Raw genomic sequence first — 20,007 nt, 5'->3', positions numbered from 1 at the left:
GGCTATCTTATCTGTACTGTATCTTTGGTTATAAGACGAGGATACAAGGCAGAGCCATAGTGCTTGTTGTCCTCATTTGAAAAGATGGCTTTTGATTTCTGTGCCTCGAAGTTTCCGCACAAGCTTTCATCCACACACACACACACACACACACACACACACACACTACACACACACACACACACACACACACACACACACACAGTCTCTGTTGCCTTGGAAACCAAGGTCAGGCCCATTGATGTTGATCATCAAATGAAAAGAGAGAAGAGGGTTTTCTTCTCAATAATCTAATTTCTGTTTTTTTGTTAGAGGTGTAATAATTAAGTAAATATATAAGAAGCAAATTTCTTTTAGCACATAATGAGTTTAATTAATTTACATTTATCTTGAAAATAATGACCAAGTACATAGTAATAGGATTAATTGTAATAAAAATAATCATCAGAAATTTAAAATAACTAACATAAAGCTCTTTTAATTAAATCAATTCTTGATCCAGTGACAGATATCTATGTACATATCACATGCATAGTTAACCGGGGGTTGCTACGGAGCAACTATTGAGCGTGTTCACAGCGTTTTAGCTTTTCACCATGCTAACAAGTTAGCATTCTTTCCTCCTTTCTTCTCTTCTAGGCCTGCCAACTAAATATCCACTATCTCAAGGTAGCACTTCTGCCTGCTTCCACACTATGACTCTCTAGATCTGTCTCTTACTCACTCACTCTCTCTTTAATGATCTATATGTTTGCTAATCACCTTGCACGGTGTGTCCACCACGCATGCTTTTCTCTCCTGTGCTAACAAACCGCCCTTTGGTTATTTGTTTCGGTTTGTTTTTTGTCTGCGATTTCCGTGAGAGGAATCGAATTTACTAACAATGGCCGTCGCCCCCACAGCACATGGCTGAAACAAGACATTTCTCTCCTTTCTTTGATGGTCTATTTTAATTTAACCTCTCTCATTTGTGCCTTCATTGTTTACAGTTGCTGAGTTTGAGTTATCTAGCCATTCCACAGAGCTTTGTTAGTAAATTTGTAGATCCGACCGGCATTCTGGTGGGCTTTAGTGCTCTTTTCCATCATTGCACTTTGTCAATAGACCTCTGAAGATTAAGACCCGCCTCCGAGGCTCCGGTTCCCTCGGTCAAATGCCTATGGGAAATAACATCGGGTTTTTGAATGATCGTAGAAAACAAACTCTGTAGGTGGCAAAGAAGTAAAAGCTGCGGCACGTTTTGAACAACACACTTTTTACATCTAGTTTTGACTGGAATTTTGGATTGTCGGTGCCGTTAAAGTAGTAAACTATTGTTAATACTATTTTACCGGCACCGACAATCCAAAAACCCAGCCGAAGCTAGATGGAAAAAGTGTGTCGTTCAAAACGATACCCAGCTTTTACTTCTTCCCCACCTACAGAGTTTGCTATGTACGATCATTAGAAAAACCCATGTTATTCCCCATAGACATTTGACGAGGGAACCAGGAGCCTCGGAGGCGGGACTTATTCTTCAAAGATCGATGGCTAGGAGATCCTCACCCACTCGCTCCTCATTGTTTGGGAGGTTGTCCCACCTGCTCCTCATTGGCTTATAGTGTGGCCTTTGCGCTACCCTCTATAAGTCTAATGCTAGTCCGGCCTATAGAACGCTAGTAGTACATGAAGCCATGGTTAAACTTACAATCTGTTGGGCTTGTTACTATGCAGAGTTGTTTCCTAATTGTATTATTTAATCTTATTCATCTAATAATTATATTATTAGATGTGAGCCAATGAGGAAGTTTGACTCACCGTGATAGATATCATTTTTATTATTATTTTGAAAAAGGATTATGCACTTATTATGGATTGTAGGTTTAATAAGTGGCTTAATAATATACGTTGCATACAACGTGTTGTATGCGTAAAAGTCCATGATGAGTGATGCAGAGAATGGTAACCGGAACTTCATATGTAGATCGTAAGCGCTATTTCTTAGCCTCTCCACATGATGGCAGCACTTAGATAGTTTTTAAATGTTGGGGTGAAGCTTTTATCGCAGTGGGGGCTCAAACGACAGTTTGTTGTCCCTTTATCAGGCTCTCTTAACTGTATTACATATAGTTTTCATGCATCACTATATTTTTATGTAGTTGCTATTGTTACAGCAACAGTAAAAAATAAAAAAACGAACCCCAGAAACTTGTGGACGACAGATTTTCTCTAGAAACCAGCTCATCTGGTCAGCCTGATTTGTCAAAACATGATCACGACTTTCTGATCCCATTCAACACTCCTAACATAATTGTGTGCCGGCTCCACCAGTTGCCTCTTTTCCCCTGTAATCTGACAGTAACAGAAACCAATTTGAGCCTTAATGGCAGCTTCTGCGTATTAATAGGGTTGTAATACAAAAGATACAATCAGCCGCAATTTTTGCTATTGAGAAGAAAAGAGACTAACACTGGCTAGCTTATTTAATTGGTAAAATAGCTATACAATTCCAAATATTGCTATTATCAGAGTGAATATAAACTATATAAACACATATTGGATAATTACACAAGATTGTCAACAAATAATGAATCGTTCCCAGTTACGCTGAAGGTTATGTTTGATGTTTGATAGCCCTGAAATGATACCCCAATTTCCATCCTAGGACGTTTGCGTTAGACAACCATTCAATTCATTTCAAACAAGTCGCAACTCCTTTTTATCCAAATTCTCAGTTGTCTTGAACACATTATTGCCCAGTGTGTGAAAAAAACACCACAACACAAAACCAAAAGAAAATGGACAGTGCAATCATTATAATGACAGGGGATGCTGGGACCCCCCCACAGAGTCCTCTCCTCCCTCCCTCCCTCCCCTTACTCCACAAGCTTTCAAGCGTTTCTAAATTACACTAGCAACAGAGCTGTCTCTGTCGTCAGAGAGCTATACGCGGCATCAGCCAGCCAATGGGAGGTCGAATATTGAACCGAGGGGCTGACCATGGGCATGTCACTGTGACATTTTTCTAATTTATGTCACTTTGTTGTTCACATTTTTGTCACTTGTTTCATTACTAACAACGCTAATATTTTCAGAGGCAGAGAATGTACAGGAGAACTGTCTGTCTGGTATGAGGTCTCAGTACCGGTTCCTATATCCTAAATGAAATGTAAACAAACTCTGAGATAAAGAGAGAAAATCCTGTTCATTTCTTTTCATTGTTCTTTCCTTAGAGAGCTACCAGACGGACACCAGAGCAGTGCTTGCTCACTGTCTCAAATATTCTCCCTTGTTTACATGATCTGACTGGCTGAACTGTTAATTTAGGGTTAGGTTTTTTCATTGTTTCAAAGACAAAAAAAAAAAAGGCGGTTGTTCATGCATGCAGATGTACTCTGAACTAACCTTACTAACATTGTGCCCTTTCACAATGTAAATGGTTCGATACATTTGGCACACCATGTACTTTAACAGAAATAATTACACACACAATCCTAAAATGATTCAACCCTGATACTGTCTATCACATTAAATCACTACGGTATGTGTGTGTGTGTGTGTGTGTGTGTGTCTGTGTGTGTGTGTGCGCTCGGTGTCTGTGCGTGTGTGTATGCAGAAAGCCAAGATGGGTCCCGGTAAGAAGATGATCACTCCGTCGGACCACCGGAGGTTCAGTCTGCCGTCGGGGATCATGGACCGAGTCCGCCTCAGTGACTTTCACTTCCTGGCACTGCTGGGGAAGGGAAGCTTCGGCAAGGTGAGCGCCATAGCAACGGTGACCCGTGAATACAACCGACCATATGACACGGGGGGCTTTGTTGAGGTCGTGGTTGGATATTGTCATTCGCAAAACGGGGCCATATAGCATATAAAGAATAAACCTATAAACCCAGTTGTCCACTATCGATGTTGTCCACCCACCCAGGTGATGCTGGCAGAGATGAAGTCCACTGAGGAGCTGTACGCTGTTAAGATCCTGAAGAAGGACGTGGTGATCCAGGACGATGACGTGGAGTGCACCATGGTGGAGAAGAGGGTGCTGGCCCAGAGGGATAAGCCCCCCTTCCTCACACAGCTGCACTCCTGCTTCCAGACCGTGGTGCGTCCCCAACCAACTCTAGCCCTAACCCGTCGCGCCACGCCCAAGTCTCTCCTTGCCTAAACCTAACCAAGTAGTTGTGTTGCCTAAACCTAACCAAGTAGTTGTGTTGCCTAAACCTAACCAATTAGTTGTGTTGCCTAAACCTAACCAATTAGTTGTGTTGCCTAATCCTAACCAAGTAGTTGTGTTGCCTAAACCTAACCAAGTAGTTGTGTTGCCTAATCCTAACCAATTAGTTGTGTTGCCTAAACCTAACCAAATAGTTGTGTTGCCTAAACCTAACCAATTAGTTGTGTTGCCTAAACCTAAACAAGTAGTTGTGTTGCCTAAACCAAACCAAGAAGTTGTGTTGCCTAAAGCTAACCAATTAAATGATTTGGCAAGATTTTGTTTGCTTGCCAAAATCTCTTAAGATGAAGGCAAGCGATCATTATGTGTGTCAAGTCAGAAAAGCAAGGTCCCCTATTTTATTATTCCACCAGGTGTGATGTTGATTAGCCATGATTAAATAGTAGGGGTCCTTTAAGTAAACAGAAGGTTAAGTGACCAAACCAAAGCCACGTATAAAACCTGAGTATAAAAATAAAATGGTTTGCAAAGGACATCTTTGGTCTAGTCCTTTTGCAATATGCTGACCACTGTGGGCCAACAATGAAAAGGCAATCCTCTTTTTAAGTTATGATATTATGAACATAACATCACATACTCTGATTTAATGACCACATGAGAACACTTGAATATTTTGAAAGTTTTGTTTTAGGCTATTTTAAAAGGAAAAGTGTGAAACGTGTTGTAGCCCCAGGTGTTGAGGGAGGCACACAAGCAACCAAAAACACCCTTAAAAATACAAGTTGTAGTACCGTGCATGTTGTAGTGTACTGGCTCTCAGAGTGTCCTCTAAAACTAATTCACTGCTTTTGTTCTGTCTATAGAATCTAGACACAATGTGGAGCGATTTCATTTTTTATGAGAGGAAATATTTGTGTGTGTACGTGTGTGTGTGTGTGTGTGTGTGCGTGTGTGTGTGTGTGTGTGTGTGTGTGTGTGTGTGTGTGTGTGTGTGTGTGTGCACGCTGATCATCACTTCATTCATAAATTCTGTTTCCCCCTCCAACATGAGGTGTGTGTTCTCTTTGGTGACTGTATCTATACTATTCATCTTAGACCACATTGTATAGAAAGGGCACACACACTGACACACACACGCACACAGACACACATACAGACATACGGATCTGGACACACACAATCTGTTGCGTTGACTCTGGAATACTAAGTCCTCAGAGAGAGAGAGAGAGAAAATCTAAAGAAATTCCTAACAATGAATAATGTCTTAATTTTCATCAGAGGCTGTAGGAGGAGGGTTTATACAAGCATGCATTGCAACTTTTATTTTCCATGAAGTTTATGGATGAGGTTATACAACATTTTCTGTTCTGTAAAGGAGTGGTATAATTATGTTACTGTATCACAGGCCTATTATTGTGACTCATTTATTTTTAACAAGCTAAAAATTCAATGCTTCTGAGCATATTTTTCTGTTCTTTTAGGATCGCAGCATAATCATCATCGTCCTCATCGTCTTCAACATCTGCAACCTGAGAATCAAAGCATACATCAGCCACTTTCTACCTGTACCTTACTCTGTCCACAGGACCGGCTGTACTTTGTGATGGAGTACATCAATGGAGGGGACCTCATGTACCACATCCAACGTGTGGGCAAGTTTAAAGAGCCCCAGGCAGTGTGAGTATGACCCTACCTGCCAAACCAGCTGAATATTCAGGGGACACTATGTTTATGTGCTACATGCTGTCACCCCAACCAATGCTCGTTTATCCCTCTCCGTGCCTACTCTGTTGCCGTAATGCTTTCATGTTGTCGACATGTTTGCGTATGTTCGGCAACTTGTGGACACCATGAATGGAAATCAGACTTTTTCTGCAAAGTATGTCTGAAAGCATTCTGAGGTTTATCACTTTCACTACAGCTGAATCGTTTTGTGTTTCTGAAGGATCTATCAACACAGGTCATCTTATAATTTCGCCCTATCATGTAAAGCTTTCAAGGGACCAACAAACTGTTGGTTTGCATACAGCTGATTACCGTGTTTGGTCATGGATTATGTTCCCCCAGATCATGCAGGAGGGTCAGCTCCTGTTTGCACATATCGTCACCCTCTTTAAGTAATGGCCAGTCATTTTAAAAAATATTAAATAGTCATATTTTCAAGTTGTTCAGAAAATAGAAAAAACTGAACCATATATAGAGTATATGATATTTATGAATCATTTCAAACAAAAAGGTTATGACAACCTTTGATATACAAATAATGATGATACAATTGCCTAAGTCACGCAAAATAAATTGGCCTAATTCAAACTCATGACATAGGCCATTACACTAAAGGGTTAGGATCACATGATCTGTTCAACTGAGGATGTTGGGGATTTTACCAGAGGTGGCCAGCATCACAAAGAGCTGATTCAGGCAAGAAAATCATTTTGGCAAAAAAGTGACTTAGGCCATTACTTTAAGAGGGTGACGATATGAATATTCACCTTCATCACCTATGTTTCATCACCTCTATTTCATTGCCTATGTTAATGACCAGGTGTATTTTGAAAAGGTGTAACACTATGAAAGTAGCTAGATACATGTGAGAAGTATTAGACCTTTTATTTCAACACATGGAAATTATAGAGTTAGGTTTTTGTACACGGTTGTGTACAATTCAATAGACCGACAATAGACATAAAACAGAGACAATTGCGTACAACCAGACAATAGTTAGTAGGTTTAATAAATAGGCTCTCAGTAAAAGGTTCTGTCGGCATGGAAAGAGAGTTAACAATGTATTTGGACATTTTCCCTAACACTGCTCTGCGTGTAGCCAATCACCTGCTGGTTTTGTTTATGCACGCACTGAAACACTTGTGTAAATTGGGAGAAGAATCCGGGATTCCAACAGCTGGTACCTGCATGTGTCCAGGGGTACTGTCTGCATCAACGCTATTTATTTCTATGCGTTAATTGTGTTCCTCAGGAACGCAACCAAGAAACATACTTTGTAGAGATGAGCATGTGGGGTGTAGCAGCAGAGTCCTGCTGTGATTGCTCAGACCGGTGCTGATGACTGTACCACAAACCAATACAGGCATCAAGAAGGGCTGTTGATTATGGATTATTTACACCTCTTCAAACCCCTGGTTCAAAAAATAAATCTCAGTACAACCAGGCAAACGTGGGAGAGCCACGTTTAGAACCTGAATTGACGCACGCTGAAAGAGTTAAGTGATTGCGCTCGGTGTCTGTGGATTAAAGATGATATAGATCTAACAACATATACTGTTTTTTTTTGTTGTTCTTTTCAGATTTTATGCTGCAGAGATCGCCGTGGGCTTATTCTTCCTGCACAGAAAGGGAGTCATCTATAGGTGGGTTCTTCATTGTTTTTCATTGCATGTAAACAGGACTTACTTAGTAAGCCGCCATCTTGGCTTTAAATGCGAGCTGTCATTGGAACTTTATACAAGTTCCAAAAACTGTGTTATTAACTGCAAGCTCTAAACACAATCTATGAGTTCCTCATAGATTGTGTAGATTTCCTCATAGATATATTTAAAGCCAGCAAGCTGGCTTTAAATATACAGTTGGCAACACTCACTGCACTTGAGGTGGATGTTTGCACAATTAGAGAAGAGAGTTCATTATAAAACAGTAACCAGCCTCCCTATTTTAATAGGAATGGGGAAGTTAAGTGATCATTGAAAATATTTTTTAAATGTGTGTGCACATGACACATGAGAGCGAGGACGTGAAGAGGTGAGAGTAACAGTGCGGCACACAGTTTATTTAGAAGGTGTATAAAGTTGTTTTTTATGTTTCACGTCTGCTGAAATACAAACCTGCATTCAGCATTCTGCTGCAGATCAAACCACGACGGCCAAAACTTATTAGAAATGATAAGGCATGTTTGAGCCTGGCTTACTCACCTTTCCTTTTATGAGCAAATACAAACACACATACACACACACGCACACACACACACACACACACACACAGGCACACAAACAAACACACACACACACACACACACACACACACACACACACACACACCCGAACAGACACACAAACTACTACATCTTCTCATTTCCAGCCAGTGTCCAGAGAAGAAGAGGAATACAAGGCAAAACAATTTTATGAAAGAATTGACACATGCAACAGGAAAATACCTCAGAAAAGGAAGAGGAAAAGAGTGTTATAGACTTTGTCATTTACCAACATTCAGCACCAGGAGAAGGCAGTTGCGTCTGAATATCGAATTGAGGACAATGACTGATTGTATTTTAACACAGTGTATGTTTGTGTGTCTATGGGCGTGTGTCTGTGTCTGTGTGGGTGTGTGTTTGTATGTGTCTGGGTCTGTGTGTGTGTCTATGTGTGAGAGTGTTTTGAGACAGATAAGCCCTGAGCAGAGCGTGGAACAAAACCATTTTATGAATTATCATTCATGTCGTTTCTCTTCTGGTGCTGTGTCAAGCTATAGGCGAACGTGTATCACTTGTAACAGCAAAGTGATAGCCTGTGCTTCTCAAAGCACATGCTCGAGAGCAATCAGCAAAATCAATGTAACATCAATGTCCTTTTTTCCATAACAAATGCAGTCAAGGGAACATAACTAAATGGAGAGAAGCTTCTGGGCAGTCGAAATATGCTCTTGGGCTAAATATAACTACATAAACGTTCAATCATCAGGAGAGTGAAAAATAATGGTAGGTTTCATGTTGATAGTCAAGCAGAGTCGACCTTTAAAACGGGAACTTTAATTAACGGTTAATTGGGGTCACCTTGTTATAACAGAATATACGCACTCCTACAATGCACACCCTATCACACACACTCCCTGGTCTGTCTGGCAGGGATCTGAAGCTGGACAACGTCATGCTGGACTCTGAGGGCCACATCAAGATCGCTGACTTTGGCATGTGTAAGGAGAACATGTACGAGGGTATGAACACACGCACCTTCTGCGGAACGCCAGACTACATCGCCCCCGAGGTAAGACGCCCATCCGAGTAACCCGAATCCAGTCGGGCATTTTCCGTATTTTTAAAGTCAGCTGCTCCTTGGTTACAACTCTATCGAATGACTTGACGCTTTTCTACCCGGAAATAAACATGAATAGCTCTGCAATGCTGTCTGTAGACACCTGGATGAGAATGACAGTAGTTCAGTTTCCGGTCAGATAAAGAGTGACGGTGGAGTCAGTCCCTGCAGGTCACGAGGGAAATGGTGTTGTATTAAGCCATGCCATTAAGGACCAGATTGAGCCTCGGCATCAGGCTCAAGTTATTCGGGATCGAACCTCAGTACCTTTTTTCGACTGGGAGTCAAACCCTACGCTGCATTATCCTGCCCAGACTGCTCCCAAGCACCTGCGTAGGTTTGTCTTTACATGTGTGGCCCCTTTTTTTCAAAAGAGTGAAACTTTTTAAACGTCTGATACTTTTGCACTTGTGAACTCTGAGATTTCTATTAACCGATGTTAAGCCTCTGTTCTTCTTTTTAACATGATCAATTAAAGCTTTGCACCCAATAACAGAGTGATAATGGTGTTCTTAAACCACTTTCTGACTCATTAATGTGTACTGCGCTGTGCATACAGAGTGAGGGCGGGGACGCGCTCATGTTCAACCGTGGGCATGCAAAGATACAGATTTAGAATCTGGCAAATTTTGTTACTTCTGTTTTTTAGATGTTATAAAAGATTGTAGAAGTCAGGTGAAAGCCTCTTACTAGTGAGAGGAAAAAACCTGATGCTGAATGCAGAATATGTTCTGCATGTATTTACAAGTTTATTCACTAATGATATTATTTATATTAATTGCTGTATCATAATTAATGCATCATTCATTTGTTTTGACTAATGGGTGAACAAAAAGGTCAGGTTCTTGATGCTTGTATCAGCTTACTGATTAATTATTCCTTCACACCAAACACATAATCATAGACGAACGTGATAAAAATAAGGGCGAAACATAAGAAGGCAATTTTAAGTAGTAAGTGACTATGAACGATCATGGCTTAAACTGAAATGTAAACATTTCTTTCTACTTATTATTCAGCTTTTACATTGCTGCCTTTTTGAAACCGACAAAAGCTAAATGCAGTTGTAAGCCTGTGCATGTGTGTGCTCGTACATGTGTCCATGAACGTGTACACATGTGTGTATGTGTTTGTTTGTGTGTGCTCGTATATTTGTGTTGACGAATGAGTGCGAGTGTGTGTGTGTGTGTGTTGATGTCTGTGTGTGTGCTTGTATATTTGTGTGTACGCATGCGTACACGTGTGTGGGATGTGTGTGGGTGTGTTGTTTGTGTGTGTGTAACATTTGTGTGGGGAAGTGACGATTGGTTGGTAAATTGGATGGTTGGACAGCGAGCCTTTTGTTATGGCAGTGGAAAATAGCTCCGCGTGTTTAACGGTGGTCACATGCGACTTGTGTGGAAAGAGAGCTCTGCTGTGTGGCAGCACAGCCTTAAATCATCTCTCCAGCTTATCACAACGTCGGACCCCTGCCCTGAAATTACTAAAACAAATTTTGAAAATATTTAAATTCTTGATTGTGTATGGGTGACTTATCAGGGCAAAGGCTTGAACTGAAACGGATAGATTTCTTAGCCGTGACGATGTCTTTAGTATGTCTGAAATATAATGTTGTATGGCCTGCGAACATGTACTCTAAGGGGCAGGAGAGTATTATGCAGTGGTTAGGGTGTTCGATTCCATGCTGAGAGGTTCTGGGTCTGAACCCAAATGAAGGCATCCTTGAGCGAGATACCTTACTCCATCTACACCTTACTGTCATGCATCTAAAAGAAATTGGCTAAACGATTGAATAGCACACTGAATGTCTTGCAAAGTGCATGTGAGTACGAAAGACGAATAAATGAATAATGGCTTTCTTGATATTTGTGTTCAGGAGTTTATGTCAAGAAATCAGATGTGTATCCTTCCTCTGTATTTCATTCCCTTGATAGATCATTGCGTACCAACCTTATGGGAAGTCTGTGGACTGGTGGGCGTATGGCGTTCTACTCTATGAGATGCTGGCAGGACAGGTAATCACCTTTTTCGTCTTTCAGGAATTCAAAATTGGTTAAGATTAGTATTGCTGATATTGACATATTGTAAGTAGGCCTATTGAGTTGTACTCAAACCTACATCTCACTCATGAAAATACTGATACTATATTGTGTACACAGTTGTTTTACATTAGGCACATTTTCTTAACCACTTGGCAGAATACAGCTGGTGGATGGTTTTATGAAATTCTATATATCAGGATTGATTGGAGTTCCTTTGTTAGATGGTAAATGAGTTAGCGAGTAAGTGAGTTACTCAGTTAGATAGTTAGAGTGAATGTGAGTGAGTGAGGGAGTGAGTCAGTAAGATACTGATACAGTGAGTGAGTTAGTTTGTTAGTCAGTAAGAAAGTAAGTGAGTGAGTAAGTGTAGTTATTGAGATATCTAGCTAATGAGTATGTTAGATAGCTAGTGAACAAATTAGTTGGTAAGTGAGTTAGTGGGTTATCGTGAATAAGTAAATCATATAATAATAAGGATTTACTAAGTAGTGAGTGATCATTCATTTAATGAATGAGTGAATGGTGAATCCCACTCAGTGTGTTTACACTGAGGGGGCACTCATGGATTCCGCTCTCAGAGTGGTCGCAGACATCTATATTTTATATGCTCTGCCATACCTTAGGTGAAAGGAAAATACATGAAAGATGCAAGAAACTAGAGACGAAATCTATATAGGTCTCTCTCTTTAGAGTGAGAAGAATAGCAGCGTTATGGATGAAGGTCTGTTATCAACATGGCCAACGCACACTCACACTCACAGCCACACACCTCTGTTGACACCTGAAATACAGAGCTGTCAGAGGAATCCATGAGTCATATTCAATTAAACCTGTGTATAATGAAGCCCAATTCCAAGCCTTTTGGTTTCCTGGCAAAAGATCCCTCAGTTTGGCTTCCAACGTAAACGCGTTGGGGCTTGCTGTTCATCTGGAAACCTTAACAAATTACCTCCTCATTTTGTTCCTAATGTCTCTGATTTTGACTTGGGCGCACATCAGATCTGCCACCTTGGCGTGTCGGGTGGGTAATACGTGCTCTGTTTCTGTCATGTGGGGAAATGGCCAACATCTTTGGAAGGGCCTTCCTATGTGGTGGTCGGCTGTCTCCTTGCTGTTTGGCTTCCCGTGCGAGAGAAATCCCGTGCGAGAGTACTCCGGAGTTATACCTCATTATATAATGGTTATACCTCATTATATAGTGGTTCATAATTTATGAACCACAATATTACCGATAATATTCATATCTTGTACAAGATGAACTAGCTAAAAGAATAAGACATTGGTGAAATTAAGAATTGCGATAAAGATCTGCTAAAAAATCTCTCTCTCTCTCTCTCTCTCCCTCTCTCTCTCTCTCTCTCTCTCTCCCGCTCTCTCTCTCAGCCTCCATTCGATGGAGAGGATGAGGACGAGCTGTTCCAATCCATCATGGAGCACAACGTTTCTTACCCCAAGTCCATGTCCAAGGAGGCCGTCTCCATCTGCAAGGGAGTGAGTCCTGCCTACAGAGCCCTGCTGGAGGGCTGCTGTGGTCTACAGAGCCCTGCTGGAGGGCTGCTGTGGTCTACAGAGCCCTGCTGGAGGGCTGCTGTGGTCTACAGAGCCCTGCCGCCCTGGTCGCGGGGGGGGTTTCGCCCAGGAATCTCCCGTTGATTATAATAATAGGGTGCTTTTGTTAGGATTATTGTCATACCAACGGGCAGATCTAAATTCTGAAAATGGAGTTCTAAATTTAGCATCCACACCTTTGAACAGGGTTACGTCAAATGGAAACTTAGAAATGATGTTTCAATGCATTCTTTAGCCTTTATCCTTTTTTAATAATTTCTCTGGTGTTTTGCCTTGCAATGGTGTTAGATGATTTCATGTAATTGTGTTGAATTTAATTAAGTGAATGAATAATTGAAATAGTTTTAACCAGGATTATACATTTTTTCACGTCATTCAAATGATTAATATTGTTGGTGTGCACCTGCACAGCAGGAGAACCTGCTGTCTGTGAGCTGACATCATCACACTGCAACATCACCACGGGTGTCAATTTTGTAATATTAATATTCACAGACAGGTTCAGCCAGTCTTTTGATATACCCTACCATCACTTCCACACTTAATAGTGTGCCTTGCAGCTTAATGGAACCCAATAGAAGTATAAATTAAAACATCAATGTTTCCTCTCATTGAAAAAATAGAATGCTGAAAATGGCTACATCAAAGAGATGGCCATGAAAAGGCACTTCCAATCCCACTTTCCATCTCAAAGCTGTGGGATGTGTGAAGTTTAAGGGGATATCATTGTTATTCAGCATTCACACACAAAGAGAGAAAAATAAAGAGAGTGTGCTTTCGCGTGTGTGTGTGTGTGTGTGTGTCTGTGTGTCTGTGTGTGTGTGTGTGTGTGTTTTAGTGTGCCAGTCATCTGATTCCATAGCCATATTAACAAGTAGTTATGAAGCTGAAACTCACTTAAGCCCAAAGCTTACTGCTCCATACTTCCTCAACTCTCCCTCCTTCCTGCCAATGGACTGTCTCTCTCTCTCTCTCTCTCTCCCGGTCCTGTAGACAGAGTAAGGGACTGGAAGCAAGTTGTTGTTTGATGCTATGATTCTCAGGTTGCAGCTTTTGCCGATGTTGATTGCGGGTTGTGCTGCGATGCTAAAAACAAGAACGGAATTTGGCAAATGTTGTATAACCTAATCTATAAAGTCTGACTTCATACACAATAAAAGTTGTAATGCTTGTGATTCCCCTCTCGCTCTCAGCTGATGACCAAGCACCCGTCCAAGCGGCTGGGCTGTGGGCCCGAGGGGGAACGGGATATCAGGGAGCAGGCATTCTTCAGACGCATCGACTGGGAACGCCTGGCCAACAGAGAGATCCAGCCCCCCTTCAAACCCAAAGTGGTGAGGACAAGTCCCCGTCCCCAAAATACAGATGATATATTTTAACATGTTATGTGAATATCTGTGTATGTCGCTTCATAGCGCTCATTCTGAATTTGAAAGTGTGTTTGTGTGTGTCTGTGTGTGTGTGTGCGCGTGTGTGTGTGTGTGCGTGCATCTCGCTGTTGTACGTGCAATTACAAACTGTTTGTGTGCATATTTGTGTGCATGTGTGCACACAGGCTATAAAGACCATTAAATACCAGCTGCAATCAGCACTCTCTCCCCCCCCCTCCCCCCCAACTACCACCCCCTCTGCCCCTCGCAAACGCTTGTCTCTTCCTGTGACTACAAAGGGCTTCAGCTTACAGTTGGGTTAACCCTGTATCCTCTAAACACACACACACACTTCAGCTCCCTCGTCGTTATCAGCTCCGCCTACTGAGGCAAGGCACCGCTGGCCGCGGCTCAAAATAGCCCTCACACACACACACGCACACATGCACACACACACACACACACACACACACACACACACACACACACACACACACACACACACACACACAGACACACACACACACACACACACAGCCCGTGCCCATGATTTCATGGCAGATGTAATGGAAGACGGGGAGGTTGAGTGGTGGGTTGATTTTGGCTTGGTGGACTCAGAAAGCATTGTGGGGTTCATGTGGGTGCATGTATTGCAAGTGCACATATTTCCTCACTAATGGGACTGAAAACAGTCCACAGCAACAACACAAAGGCCCATTGAGATGTTATTACGTTGGTTTTTATGTATTCTGCGCTATTGTACTTCTGAGTACCAGCATTACAAGGCGCCCCAAAATGCATTTCAAAGGCACAAAGGACAAGAAAATGGGTTTATTTGCGACCCATTGGTTGAAGCCATATTCAACATTTACATCGTTTTTTAGGATTGATTTGTCATACATTTTGTTAAAGAATAGAATCCTGACGCAAGTAAACACGCATACACCTTGACAACCCAGTCCTATTCCCTTGAGAGGAATGGTGAATGTCTCAATTGGCTACGTGGTGTCCCCTGTATATTAAGCGTCAGCTATGTACTGTACATTGAATTTGAATGATTCTGACACATGACTGCCCCCAGTGCTTAAGATGACCTCGGCCCATGCTGCTTTGGGTTTGACTGTTTTTCGAATGCAATCATGATGACTCCTACACCCTTCCCTTCAATATCTGGATTTCTAGTGTGCCGCCTTCCCCAACCTCCTGAGCTGACGGGGTTGACGGTCTCCGTGGAATGTGTCCACCAGTTGTCTTTAGAACTAAATCACGCCGCGGTCTTCGTTATCTGTTCACATCCGCAAACAAGATGCCTGACCCCCTACCGGCTCATTAACAACTTGTAAATTATCTCACTTCAAATGAAGGCATCTGCTAAATAACAGACCCTCAAACCCACTGTATGATTAACATAGTATTTAGAAAATAACAAGATAAAATGGAGGTTGAACCGTACTGCACTCTGACATCGATAAGACAAGAAGAATAACAATGGTCTTCCGTGTCTTTGTACTTCGCAGGGCGGCAAAGGGGCGGAGAACTTTGATAAGTTCTTCACGCGCACCCAGCCCATGCTGACCCCGCCCGACCAGCTGGTCATCGCCAACATCGACCAGAGCGAGTTCGCCGGCTTCTCCTACGTCAACACACAGTTCATCCACCCGTCCCTGCACAGCGTGGTATGAGTGGACCGACGGCAGTGGAGAAGGAGGACATGGAGAACGAAAGATCGAGTGAGAGGGATATGGATAGAAAGTGGGACAACAACGGTGGCTTTGCAGATATTCCACACGCCAATCCTTCAGTATCCTACGGTGGGAGAGACTCGTTGTTTCGTCCTCTACTCAACGCTCCGGGAGAGGTCGAAGAGGAATCAAGAAGAACCAGAAGGGGAGAGAAATCAAATCTCCATCATCACAACACATTTGCTGTTACTTTTAAAAAACGTCCATCTCTTTTCACCACACAGCCCCACACAGTCGTAAATATATAGATATATATTCATATTCCTTCACGCTGGTATCCTACATTACTCAGACTCTTTCCTGTGTTTTGAATGTGAGAAGCAGACACGGCCCTAATATGCCTTCTAGGTCCTGGTAATAAGATGCAAGATGTACATAACCCCATACCACTTCTTTCCATGCAAGGAGCTACGTCACACCCGACAGAACTTGACATTACACTTTTCCTGGTCCCTGTTCTGTTGTACATTCTTGACCAAAATGTCCTGCCATGGTTAAAATACATCCTGTTTATGTTTTCTATTGTAATATACAGACGGTGTGCTGTTACCCGAGTGCCAAAAATAGACGTGGAGCTAAATAAGTACAAATCCTGCTGAGTTTATAGACAGCTGTATCAGTTGCTCAGCAGTACTTAGGAACTACAAGGTCTCCGGCATATTGGACCGTTTTTTATCAACGAGTTCAAACCCTTTTCCACTGGATCTTTTTATTTTCACTATTCTTGATAGGACGGTGGGAATTACATGTAAACACATTTACAGAAATATAAAGAAAGTTACAGAGGAAGATGCAAATATTAGTATGTCTGACGTGTATGGGGAGTCAGAAATCTGTGGAACAACAAATATTGAGTATTAATTTCACTTATATTTACTATCTCCATATTCACAAGGCAGTTCACTGTTGCATGCTTAATTTCTGACCCGGTAGGCTCTCTAGAATGCCATAAATGTCTGTATCATTGTAAACAGTATGATATATGTTGATATATAATTGTTGTATGTTTGAGAGAAGGACTTATTCTGAAGAAAAGTTTATGACTTTTAATCAATCGTTTTTTTCCCCCCATTTTTACATTAAGCTTTGTGATCCCCTATGTCTAGCGAGATTCACACCATTCATGTCCATTTTTTTGTAAATATGTTTAAAAAAAGTTATTAGAAGATATCTTACTTCAAAATTTTATAAAACGAACTGAATGTGCTTTATTACCTTACACATGATGTATTTTGTTTTTGTTTTGTTTCGTCTCGTTTCCATAGGTTTTCTTTCGTTAGCCAGTATCATAGAGCTTACAACGCACCATGAAATCAGTTTGATTCTGTCTCGCCTCGGTCTCCTCAAGACCAAGCAACCAGTCGTCAACCAACCTGCTGGAAGCCAGACATGAGGTTGTATGGGGCCTTCGATGGCCCTCAGAACAAAGCAAAAGCCCTATGTTTTCTAGCTTAATAGTGTGCATGTGTGCGACTAGGCCTGATCTAAGCATGACAAAGGCCCCTGCATGCTACAACTGGTTTCCAAGGTGTGAGGCATGGAGTACAGCCAACCGAATGCCTCGCAACATCTTTCTTTTTCTACCCGTCGCTTTCTCTCTTGCTCGTCATGTAGCCTTTCTCCGTTCCGAGCTCCTTTTGGCTAGCGTTTAAACAAGCTGTATAAGCTAAGGCGATTTTGGTGGGTGTACCTTTCTTGTTCGGCTGGCTTTATGCTAATTGGGTTGTTGCCAAACTAACCAGCTGAAACTCGTGTTGTGGTAGCGAGGAGGCTCTGGCCAGCAGCTTGCTTAGTTTTGAGGCTGAAACCTACTTCACCCCTAAATTTGTTTGTTTTTGTCGTTCAGAAGCTGCCAATGTCAGTGACTCTGCGCACTTAAGGGTCTTCATCCTGTAGTTACGTAATACTTACTATTATCGTACCTGATGTTTTAACTGTCACATTTGGACCAAAATTACTTTTTTTTTTTAAGATGAGAAGATAAATGAATGTTTACAATGTCTCACATTGAGAACCAGTATCAGAGGAGACCAACCTGTGGGGCCCATGTTGATGTGCACAACATGCTTGTCAGGATACCACAGTAGGCTCAAGTTATTTGTTTTGTTCTCCCTTTCAGTGCCCCCTGCTTTTGGTAACCAGATTACTCTTGTTCCTCTGTTTATTGTGGTATAAAGGATACTGTCTGAATAAAGGTATAAAATCCGATTGACAAGTTTATTATTCCAAACGCATAGACAAAATAGTACTGACACACTCTTTCTTCTTTAGGAAGCCTATTGTCCTTTTATTTTGCTATAACTTTGGTGGTCACAACAGTATTCTTAGTGCTTACAAAAATATTATACCTATCTTAAGAAAATGGCACTAATGTAATGACAATATATATGCTTTTCAACTATCAGTTAGGCTTCCTGGTTGCTATGATAACACTCGGTGGTCCAATATAGAATAACGGAACGCCCTGTCAATCTTTTCACCCGTAGCGATGCGGAGGAGCTGTCCTTCGTGCTGACAGCATCTCAATCACTCTCGCTCTCTACCTCCCCCATTTCCCTACCGCCCTTTCTCTCTCCCGCGCTTTCTCTGCATCGCTCTCCCTCAGCCCCTCTCTCTCCCTCCCGCGCTTTCTCTCTTCACCAGTCACAGTTCGCAATTCTGTACCAGTTGAAAACTGTTTTGGGCACGGTGACGACAAGAGGGCTTACAAGTAGGCAAGTCGATAACAATTGCGATTGTCGCTGAGCACAACTCCAGGCGTTTAATTGGTTCTCCCAGTTCCCATAATCATTCGTTTTAATTTTTTTATTACGTGTTTACATTTGATCCGTCGATCTCGCTGTCTGTTGCGCAGCCGTTTTCTCCTTAAATTAGGCATACTTACCTGAGAGCTGATAAACATCTATTTGGAAGCAAGAGGCAAGCATACCGCTGGCGTCTTGAACATAGGACTATTCAGGTAAGAATGCATATTTTAAAGTAGGCCTACTATTAAATGATGAGGTGAAACTGACAACCACGTCGACTCTCATAGAGTCAATATTACCTGTTCATCGTACATATTTTTGGCTTTTGTTTTCAAATTGGGCATGATAAGATGCAGAAAATGTGTTGTCCCTGATGTAAGATACGTTTTAAAATAAATAAGCAGTTGCTACTTCGGCGAGAACGCTTAATACGTTCGGCATTGTTTACGTATTAAATAATGGTTTCGATATAATTTACACGATATTTTTTAATTATCGGTAGTAATATATGAACAGGTGTCAATATGCTCACAAGTAGATGTGTCGATTATTGAACCAAACAAATCCAATTATGTATTAAAAGGGACAAGTAGCCCACTTTGGTTATTCCCAGTCTATTATGAAATATATGACCATATCACTCCATCTCTCCCTGATCTCGTACATATGCATGGATGAAGCCTTCTGAAATAATGCATGCATCTCTTTCTCCTTCAGGGCAGGTGTAGGTAGTGCGTGTGATGCTTTAAAATCAAACCGTGTCATTATTTATCAATTTGAAGAATAAAAGCATGAGGGATCGATTCCGGCCCTAAATAATATCATACCTGTTATCCAGTAGTAGACATACGAATCTAACACACAAAAAACTGTATGCTGTTTAGTGGACACTTTTATTAAAAGCTTCTTGCAATAATGAGAGTGCATGCATTTCTTGGGTAACTTAATCAAACACCTACAATGGCAGTGTTAATGCCAAGTGTAGTGAAAGTGCAGTGTCTAGGCTCCCAGCTGCACGGTTCATGTCAGTTCAAGTCCTCCCGGTAGGGTATCCTTGAGCAAGATGCCTAACCTCCTAAATGCTCATTAATGGCATGTATCTGAATAAGTATGTTGCATTAGAGAAGCATTTGCTAAATCAATAAATAGTCACAACTAAATAGTAGTAGTTCTTCTCTGACGGTGGGTCCACAATTTTTGAAGAGGTTTATAAGGCACAAAAAAATCCAAAGCTTAAAGCTATTCATTCAAGGGTTCTTGTTAACATTATGAACTCTTAGAGAGTAACATAGAATTCTCAATAATTGTTCTTTAGAACTTGGAAATTTTATCATGTCCGTTCAGA

At 41.5% G+C, this 20,007-nt stretch overlaps 1 protein-coding gene across 1 annotated transcript in view; it reads left to right on the top strand.

Moving 5' to 3' along the window:
* Positions 1 to 17,991, top strand: part of prkcab (protein kinase C, alpha, b) — a gene marked incomplete at its 5' end in the record, with an annotated part of 38,099 nt that extends 20,108 nt beyond the window's left edge. Inside the window, 9 exons of the mRNA XM_079747097.1 lie at positions 3,596 to 3,736; positions 3,905 to 4,078; positions 5,736 to 5,827; positions 7,456 to 7,518; positions 9,006 to 9,144; positions 11,127 to 11,207; positions 12,618 to 12,725; positions 13,997 to 14,137; positions 15,691 to 17,991. Coding sequence (XP_079603223.1) covers positions 3,596 to 3,736; positions 3,905 to 4,078; positions 5,736 to 5,827; positions 7,456 to 7,518; positions 9,006 to 9,144; positions 11,127 to 11,207; positions 12,618 to 12,725; positions 13,997 to 14,137; positions 15,691 to 15,855 — 1,104 coding nt within the window. The 3' untranslated portion in view covers positions 15,856 to 17,991. The remainder of the gene's footprint in view (positions 1 to 3,595; positions 3,737 to 3,904; positions 4,079 to 5,735; positions 5,828 to 7,455; positions 7,519 to 9,005; positions 9,145 to 11,126; positions 11,208 to 12,617; positions 12,726 to 13,996; positions 14,138 to 15,690) is intronic.
* Positions 17,992 to 20,007: the final 2,016 nt, after the last annotated feature.

Source organism: Pollachius pollachius, assembly GCF_949987615.1.
Source record: "Pollachius pollachius genome assembly, chromosome: 11".
Classification (NCBI taxonomy): Eukaryota; Metazoa; Chordata; class Actinopteri; order Gadiformes; family Gadidae; genus Pollachius; species Pollachius pollachius.
Note: the sequence above shows the minus strand (reverse complement) of the source record. Positions and strands in the feature narration are given on the sequence as shown.